The sequence below is a fragment of the Ochotona princeps genome, chromosome 30 (assembly GCF_030435755.1).
Source record: "Ochotona princeps isolate mOchPri1 chromosome 30, mOchPri1.hap1, whole genome shotgun sequence".
NCBI lineage: Eukaryota > Metazoa > Chordata > Mammalia > Lagomorpha > Ochotonidae > Ochotona > Ochotona princeps.
In genome coordinates this window covers 12,139,334-12,149,153 of record NC_080861.1, presented here as the reverse complement: position 1 = coordinate 12,149,153, position 9,820 = coordinate 12,139,334, and the positions used below count along the sequence as shown (strand labels likewise).

The following is a 9,820-nucleotide window of genomic DNA, read 5'->3' as shown; positions in this document are numbered from 1 at the left end:
ACGTTAAGGGACAGAGTTTCTAAGGAGTAAGTGACACCAAAGGCTTGAGCTGCCTGCAAGCAAGTTCCAAAATAACCCCCTTGCCTTGGGGAGCCCTCTGCGAGTCCTCTTGTCCTCCCCTCAGTCCCACATTTTATTATGGTTGTGTTGGCGCCAATGTGTTTCATGCTGGCCACCTCATCCCAATAGCAGGCTGCACCCCGAGGTTGATAAAACACTCCTCTGCAGCAACACCATGCCATCTGATCAGAGACTTAACAGTCTTTGAATCCTGCCCCCAATTCTGCAAAGAACCTATCCACAGAAACCCAGCAGGGCCGACAGCCGAGCTCTTGTCCGGCAACCTTCCTCCTCCCGTCTTTCACCCACATCCACACATCCCCCTAGCACGGCCTGGCAAGGAGAAGACTGGGCAAGGGTTGTATGCGTGGTGAATAAGAGAAATCAAGAGCGGTTTCCCGGGCTTCGCGCCCAGAGCACCCAGGCTGGCACTCAGCGTGCAGGAATCCGGGTGTCCCTAGCGGACACCGTCCCCGTCCCCGCCTCTCCTCGCCTCGCCTCGGGGGACGCCGCCTCTCCCGGCCGACCCCACCCCTTCCGAGGTGTCGTCCCGGCTCGTCCCGGCCAACCTCTGGCCGCTGGCCTCTGGCCCGACAGCACCTTCCCTGCGACACCGCAGCCAGCTGCCCGCCCCTTCCCGGGCGGCGGTGGCCAAGCCGCGGAGCGCCTGCTCAGTGCAGGAGGCGGCGCGCGAGGGGCGGCGTCCACCTCAGGCGCTCCAGCATGGCGGCGACGGCCGCGCCGCGGGGCAGCTCCTCAGCCTCGGCGTCCCCAGCCGTGGCCGAGCTCTGCCAGAACACCCCAGAGACCTTTCTGGAGGCCTCGAAGCTGCTGCTCACCTACGCTGATAACATCCTCAGGTGTGGGGCCGCGGGGCAGGACGCAGGTCCGGGGCGGGTGGGCTCCCGCGACGCTGGGACCCCGGTGTGAGGGGGCGCCGACCTGTGGACCCCGAGGGCCTCAGCGGACCCCGACTCCACCGGCCCGGCCGTAGTCCCGCGAGAAGAGGAAGTTTCTTGGCAGTCGTGACTTTGGCACTTGCCAGCCGGGCGCCCTGGTGACCTGCTGGTCCCCGGGTGGGCGGGCAGGGCGGAGGGGAGGGGTGCGCCCCGTACTGCCTCCTCTCGGGGTCCACCTGTCTAGAGTCGGGAGGATGGTGCCGAAGGCGTCAGCTTCCCGCCGCGTGGGTTTACCAGCAGGCTGGACAGACCTCGTGAGTTTCTGAGTAATAATGTCTACTAGTGTTTACCGGAAGGGCCGGATGCTTCTTCTTCTTCGGGCTTGATTTTTTTTTTCCTGCTGCTTATTTTTATGGATTGGAGCGTGAGCCATGGTGCTTCAGACCCGACCTTCACATATTATGTAGATTCCACTTTTCAGTAAGCTCCTTTAAAAATTAGCGAAGGTTGTCACCTCGGGGAAGAGTCTTCTGTGGCGTGCTCCGGTGAACGGAAAGTCTTGGGGTGCTCTAAGGGACCTTCCTCACTGGGGAACTGGGGAGGCGAGGTGGTTTATCCACGCCGCTGCCCAGCTCGACTCCTGCAACCAAGGCCTGCGGCGTGTGAGAGGAGAATTGGAAGCGAGGTTCCGGGGGTTCTAGGTGCTTCCATGTGGTTAACTCCTGGGTCACATCACCACGGGAGAGGTGGGGTCCCAGTCCCTCTTTGCTCTTCTCAAGGGTGTGTGCACATGCGCATGAAAGTTCCGGTTGATTCCAAGGGGTTAGGCATCTCTTGGCTCAAATTTTACAAGGTTGCAAGTGTCGTTTTTAAACCCATGTTACCCATATTGTTCATAGAGGTAAAGTAGTCGTTTTCCCTTGAAAGTAGTTTTCCTTTGGTTTGAAGGGAGAACTTTGCTACGTGCCAGGAGCCTTGAGGGACCACAGAATTGTGATGTGTGAGAACTACCCTCCTCTGTGACACCCCTCCGCTTCAGCCCTCAAGTTCAGACACCCGTGGTCGCTGTAGATGCATGTATAGGCAGTGTTCACCAGAGCCCACCTGGGGGCCTACCCACCTGCTAAGCATCAGCCTATTTTAACCTTGGTGTTGAGGACTCCTGCTTCCAAGTCAGTGCAGCCAGGTGCTTAGCGGAAGGGAAACCTTTACGTGCAAATGGCTGCTGGCGTCCCAGTCAGGGTTATGAATGTACGGTCAGCTCCCAAAGGAATCTTGGCGGGGTCGGGTCAGTTCATGCACCATCGCCCTTAATGTGGGTTGCTTCTAGCCTTTGAGTTTTTCTTCTAGAAGGGGATCATGAGTTTAGATTTTAGATCATTGGAGACAGTGTGGAAAAGTAGGCTTTTTTGCTTTGTCTTAACCGATAGTGCCGCTGACCTCATATTCTTAGAATTCAAGCCCGTTCAGCCCAGGGCTCAGTGAGCCAGTGCAAGGGGGTGGAGAAGTATGCGGGCCTCTTCGCAGAAAAACTGCAGATCGCGTCTGGGTCTCCTGCCACCTGACCTAAGAAATCTGCTCAGCGAACTCAAAAGTATTCTGAGAAGGTCAAGGTTTTCTGTCCCCCCTGCTGGTTTAGGTACATATGCCAGCATTAGAAGTAAGGGAATTTATGAAGTACCCATCCTTTGCCTCTACCTCAAGGACTAGCAGTTTTACAGAATAATACTGAGGTGAGAATTTCATCAGGTTTTTTTTTTTTTTTATTAAAATCCAGTACTTGTTGCTGTACACACTGAGTCTCAAAAAAATAGTACTTTTGTGCCGGAGTCCAGCTCCAGCTGAGTTTGGAACTCGAGCAGGATGTGTGGATGAGGCGCAAAGAGGAAAGAAGTGGACCACTAGGATTTCATGATCATAATGGACAATGCAGGAAAGCTGTCCGCTTTATTTATACAGAAACAGTCCAACTCTGGCTCAGACTTTTTATGTCATGGTCAAATGGGTGTTTCTAGGGATAATTAATTCTGCCACTTGTTTTACCTAAAAACAATAGAAGTTCCTGCTACAATTCTTATTCTACAACTTAATCTTATATCACAAAAAAGGAGAACCTAAAGATCAAGGAAAGAATGAAACCCTAAATACAGGTCCCTTGATTAGCATAAGGTCAATGGGGACAGCCAAGACAGTACGAATAATAGAAGGCCCTTTTGCAAGAATTATTATTGACATTAGCCTCCAAGCTCACATTGAGTAAAAGACCAGTAGCAAACACTGCCTGAATGGATTAGAATTCTTCCGCAGGGTGGTCCGGTGTCCATGCAAAGGAAGGTGGAGCTGCATTCAGGTGGTTGGATGATACAGTTTTGCAGGTATAGGAATTCTCCCCTCTACTTCCCCTTCCACCCTCTTCAGTTTCCCCCTTCATGATTTTCTCTCCTATTATTACAGTGGTATAATCCTTCAGCAATAGTTGCAAGTCCAACATCCTGCTATTTAACATTGTAGGTCTAGGAAATGGTAGAAAATCTGGCATCATATTGTCAAGCATATTTAACAGTTTGGAATCCTCTTATTTGGGAGATGCATGCCGCAATGTGTCTTCGTTTCCTGGTGTGCTAGTCCTCATGACACAGTCCATCGATGACAGCGTATGGGTATGCATGTTTACCTGTATGTCTGTTCTGAGACCATCCAGGCCTGCTGAGATCTTGGCCACACCTTCAGGTGGGCAGCACCAGCACTGTCCTATCAATGCTTGACACAGTGTCCGAATCCTTAACACAGTGTCAACTCAGCATCCCACACCACATTCTGAGTGTCTGCCAAGTGTAGTACTGTTGATTATCTTGGGTTTTTTTTTTTTTTTTCTGAATTTGACTAAGTCTTTCTGATTTATGAAACTTATTTTTTAAATGTGAAATTGAAGCTTATATTTTTATTACTCATCCTATGTATATTATTTAGAATCTTAATTATGGTAACAATTTGTATGATTTATTTTTTTATTTCCATATTTGCTGTGTCAAAAATATGCTCAGTCTTAAACTGCAGCAGATCCTATGGTAAAGGCAATCACTGGTCAAGGAAAATGAAGTGAATCAGGTGATATGTACAAAATAAAGCTCGGTGCCTGTTTATTAGAAGTACGGTCTTTGAAAGCTATGACCCATTTTGTAGCTTAATTTAATTCACAAATGTTTATTAAGCATCATCTCCATGTCTAGCACCATTCTACATGATAGCAATCCATCAGAATAAAACAGACAAAATCTTTGCCCCCACCTAGGGTTTGTGATTTTTTTTTTTCAGTGACTTGGAAGGCTTATGGAAGTTTCCAGCTTCAACCATATAGGGTTAAAATGTTGTATGAATTTTCTTTTTTTAGGATATATTCTTACTTGAAAGGAAGAGTTACACAGAGAAGGAGAGACAGAGAGATCTTCCATCAGCAGGTTCACTCCCCAGAAGGCCACACAGGCCAGAGCTAAGCCCATCTAAAGACAGGAGCTTCTCCCAGATCTCCCACTTGGGTGCAGAGGCCCAAGGCTTTAGGCCGTCCTCTGTTACTTTTCCAGGCCAGAAGCAGGGACATGGACTGGTACCCATAATTGGATGCTGGTGCTACTGTTGGAGTCTTAGCCTACTACACTAGAGTGCCAACTCCATATTTTCTTTATAATAACGTTAATATCTGTAGTTGTAAAATTAAAAAATGAAGTTAAAAGTGTTTAAATTTAAAAATGAAGTTAAAAGTTTAATGAGGTTAAAAGTGTCACAACAATGAAACTATTCCAGATTTTTTCCTTTTTAAAGTTGAAGTCTATGTTACCATAGAGGAGAGAAGCCAGTATAAAAAGTGGAAAGAAATGCAAAAGGCCTATGAAATACGTGTGTGTGTGTGTATCTATCTATCTATATATATATATATTTCAACTTTTCTTTTAAAGGCTTATTAATTGCTTTTAAAAGCAGAAATGCACAAATTTTGCGTCCTCTGGTTCATTCACCAAATGGCCACAAAAACCAGGAGCCAGGAACTCCATCGAGGACTCCCATGTGGAGAGCAGGGGTCCCACGCTCCTGGGTCACCATCTGCTGCCACCCAGAGAGCTTCTCAGTGAGCAGGAAGCTGGGTCAGAAACAAGACAGCCTGGACTCTAACCACGCTCCTGCAGAGCGTTTGCATCAAGCAGTGGCTTAACCCTGTGGGGTGCAACACTGGCCCTTTAAATCTAAACTTTTTTCTTTTCTTCCTTTCTTTCTTTTTTTCAGAAACCCTAATGATGAAAAATACAGATCTATCCGGATTGGAAATGCAGCTTTTTCTACTAGACTCTTGCCTGTCAGGGGAGCTGTAGAGTGTTTATTTGAAATGGGTTTTGAAGAGGTATGTACATTCAAGATTTTTCTCTCCCTGCTTCATGCACAAAGCAGGATGAAGAATTGTTTGAATAAAATTGTATTGTTACTTGATTGGATGTTTGGGCAATCTATGGAACTGGTTATTCAGCTAACTGACATTTAAAAATCATGGTAGATTTAAAGATACTTCAGAAAGTTGATGGAAAATGTACATTATGAAGAAACCTTGCACTGGTTTCTAAATATTTTTACACCAAAATAAACTTATTTTTTTATTCCATTCTCCACAAACTTTATTACCTTGTATACTTTAAGGTCACAGTAAAATACATGGAGAGCCTTAAAAATGTCAGCCCTTTAAGGTAGAGTAAGGTTGGACAAGCCACACAAAGACTTTTAGCACATACCTAGTTTGTGAGTTGATAGGAATAATAGGGTCTAACCATGTGTCTCCAGTAAGAAATTAAAGTTTTGAAGTCAACACAGAAAAGTTCAGTTGCCACAGAAAAGGTTCTTCGCTGTGAAAGAAGGAATTTTAATAAGATAGTAGATGGGGCTTGCCATGTAATGGTTAAACATTTGCTAGATTTGTGGGCTCACCGCTGTGGGACTGCCATTCCTGCTGGTTTGCTCAAGAGCTGGGAGTGGTTTCTCGGCCTTTGCACATTTTGGTGGATATTGCAGCCTGGCCCACCCCAAGCTAATTCCTGAGTGAGCCTGTGGGTGTTACAGCCTGGACTTGCCCGGCCTGTTCTTAACTCCAGTATCCATGAGTGTTGATGAGTTCCATTGTCATGCCTAGCTTGGTCTGTCACCACTCTGCTGTAGCTTTTGTGAAAACAGTAGTGGCAAGGGATGAAGCAGGGAAGTGTTTAGAAAGTTGATGTTCATCTGAATGAGAGATTGTGTGATTTGTATGAGTTCAGTGAGAGCAAGACTGTGTGTTTAGCTCCTGGTGTTACTCGCTTCTGCAGTAGTGCCAGTTTATTCCAAATGTTGGGCTCTCCATAAACATTGGGTACTCATTAACTACTAAGCTCCTCACAGACGTGGGATCACCATTTTACTGTTAGCCATCCTTACTTAAGAAATTACTGACCCAGTGTACATTTTGCTGTCTGGCAGAAGTTAATGGACCCCATAAACTGACTTCTGGTCTGACAGTTTTTAAAGACCTGGGTTAACAGTTATATAATTCAGTTGCTTGTGAGCTCTTTGCTCCTTTTCCTAATTTTATGAATTCCAGGGAGAAACACATCTCATCTTTCCTGAAAAAGCTTCAGTGGAACAGCTGCAAAAGATTCGGGACCTGATTGCCCTCGAGAGAAGCAGCAGACTGGCTGGGTCCAGTCAGAGCCACAAGGCCGAGTCCTCTCCGCAGCTTGCAGCCAGCCCCCTGCTGCCTGGGCCACAGTCATCCAGCCCTGCCGAGCCAAGCCGGAGGGTCGGACACCAGCAAGAAGTAATCTTGTTTTTTTTTTATACACAACTTAATGGCTATCCATGAGAAGCAGGAATTTCTTTTGAAGCTTATTCCATTATTTACACTTATTTATTTAGTATATTACAAAATTCAGCAATTACTTTCTCTTGCTTACCTATTTCAGACAGGGATACTAACTGAGAGTTAAAAAGGACAAAAGTCAGAAAACATGAGAGATTAAAAAGCATTTATCCTAAATGTTTATAAAATCTTGAAATGTAAGTCAGTATGGTAGTCACAGATGTTGAAATTTGCTAATAAATTTATCCTTAAGATGCAAAGTACTGGACTGTATTGTTACTCAGTATACGGCAGCAGTGGTGGTTAGAATGTTTTGTGGTATAAAGTCTCAGCCTGCAGTGCTGGCATCACATATGGGCACCTGCTTGAGTCTTGGCTTCCTCGCTTCTGATCCAGCTCCCCACCGATGGCCTGGGAAAAAGTAGTGGAAGATGGCCCGAGTGCTTGGGTCCCTGCACCCCATTCGGGAGCCCCGGAAGAATCTCTGGCTCTTAGCTTCAGCCCGCCTGGCCCTGGTCATTGTGGCAATCTTGGGAATGAGCCAGCAGATGCAAGATCTCAATTTCTCCCTATAACTCTGACTTTTATAAACAGTTTCTTGCTTTCTTGAGGATTCTATGTGAAAGGAATTTTGCAATATATTGCTTTTTGCTCCTTTGCTGGATTCTACGTTGTGTATTTTTGAAGTATATTCATATTGTAAAATGTCAGATTGTTCTCTTCCTTTTTATTGTTTAATACTATCCTAGTGTAAAGATGTATCACATTTTGATAATCCATTCATAAGTTGATGGATATTTGAGTTGTTTTTCATTATGAAAATGGAAAAATGTGAATATTCACGGGTATGTTTTTGTATAGCCATATGTTTTCTTTTAAAGAATGTATTTGCTTATTTATTTGAAGGTAGAGGGAGTGAGAGAGAGGGCACAGGGCCAAGCACTTGCCTAGGGCTGGGCCGCATTCAGCTAGCCACGTGGTGACTCAAGGCTTTCAACTTTTAATATCTTCATCAACAGCAGTTATTCTGTATGCATTTTAGTGGCTGTTACGTTTTACCTTATTTTGGTTGTCTTTGCCCTAATGACCCAACTGATTTATAAATTTGCTTGTTATACATCTTGAGTGTTTAATGTTCTTAATGGAAATAAAAATTACTTTTTGTAACATTTGCCTTCCAGAAGCAGATATGAAATAGCAGAAATGGTTTTTTCAGTGACATAGAACCTCAGAACCTTAGCAACATTAATGTTTCCAGTGTCGTGTTGCTTTGTTTTTTGCTTTAAGAGTTATTTATTTGAAAGACAGAGAGTGGGGACGACAGATCATCTGTCTACTGGTTCACTCCCCAAACAGCCACAGCAGCTGGGCTCAGTTAGCCCAAAGCCAGAGCCACACGGGGGCAGGGGCCAAGTACCTGCTGTTTTCCAGTGCCTTTTTAGGAGCATCGCCAGGGAGCAGGGTCCAGAGTAGAGCAGCCCGGGACTCAGACCAGTGTAGGGTGGGTATCTGTGCCACTACATCGTTCAGTTTTACAACTTTTGTGAAACCTATTTCCGATGTTTAATTGGCTTCAAATACACATTGAAAAGTGTTTTTACATAGCTAGTCTAAATACATCCTTTTATTTGGTGCATAGCACTAGAAATGTTAATGGAATTAAGGTTTAAGTCAACTCTTGTTATTGGGTATCATTTATAAGAGTATGTATTTAAAACAATTACAATTTGTGATTTTTATTAAAATTATGGCATAATATGTTGGATAATGTTAAAATGAGGTAATTAATGTTTTAAATTAATTTTACTTGATAAACCAGCAATAAGACAACCTGTTAGTTTGAATTCATGTGTAAGCTTTAGAAGTGAAGTAGTATCCTATTTGGACATAAGATTTTAGAGTTCAGTGTCTTGTTTGTGAGGTAGCCCTTTAAAGGTGAATGAATACAAGGACATACGTGGCCTTCAGTAGGAAATAGATTACCATACATCCTTATGTTGGCACAATTAGCATATGCTGAAAATGATGTGATCCGTTTTAGTTTGAAGATCATTATTGTATGGAAAAAGAGAAACAGAATTCCAGCTCTAAACAACATTGGCAGTATTTGCATAACATTTCAGTTTGGCTTATTTAAAACACATATAGATATATATATGTCCATTTTTAAAGGTATAGAACACAGACATCTTCGTTTCTTCTGAGTAGCAAAATTATGGATAATTTCATATCTATGTTACCCAGCATTTTCTGATATTTTTTATAATGTGTATTAATTACATTCTTAAAAAGAAAAACTGGGATAGGGAGGGAGTAAAAGAAATAAGTTTATTAAAATTATGACTTGATTAAAACTGCCAATTAAAATTTATTAAACAGAACTTTTATGTTGAAAACAGATTTTATACTTAAAGGTCACAAAAGTAAAGGGCTGGCCCTGGCACAGTAGCCTAGTGGCTCATGTCCTAGCATGTGCCATATCCCACAGGGGCACCAGTTCTTATCCTGGCTGCTCGACTTCCCTTCCAACTCCCTTGCTTGTGGCCTTGGAAGGCCATGGAAGATGGCCCAAAGCCTTGGTCCCTGCACCCACCTGGGAGACCCAGAAGAAGCTCCTGGCTCCTGGCTTCAGAACAGCTCAACTCTGGCCACTTGGGGAGTGAATCAGCGGATGGAAGATCTTTCTCTCTGTCTCTCCTTCTTTCTGTAAATCTAACTTTCCAATATATATATATATATATATATATATATATTTTTTTTTTTTTTTTTTAAAGTAAAGGGCTATATGAGGGTACAAAGAGAGCTAGTGGGCTTGGGAAGCCTTGCGCTTTTACTAAAGTCAGGAAGTGAATTTACTAGTATAAACTCTAGTTATAACGTTTGATTTGATGAATCATGCACATTGTACTTTTTTTTCTCATCTAGAGTTTTAAATATATCTTACATTACAAGCCAAAATAATTGAAAGTATGATTGGCAAAGAAAAAAG

At 44.0% G+C, this 9,820-nt stretch overlaps 1 protein-coding gene across 1 annotated transcript in view; it reads left to right on the top strand.

The window, feature by feature from the left end:
• The first annotated feature begins 626 nt into the window (after positions 1 to 626).
• The window catches only part of NGLY1 (N-glycanase 1), a 35,776-nt gene continuing 26,582 nt past the window's right edge, over positions 627 to 9,820 (top strand). The window contains exons 1-3 of the mRNA XM_058657029.1: positions 627 to 920; positions 5,238 to 5,352; positions 6,574 to 6,789. Of these exons, the coding sequence (XP_058513012.1) occupies positions 784 to 920; positions 5,238 to 5,352; positions 6,574 to 6,789 (468 nt within the window). The 5' untranslated portion in view covers positions 627 to 783. The remainder of the gene's footprint in view (positions 921 to 5,237; positions 5,353 to 6,573; positions 6,790 to 9,820) is intronic.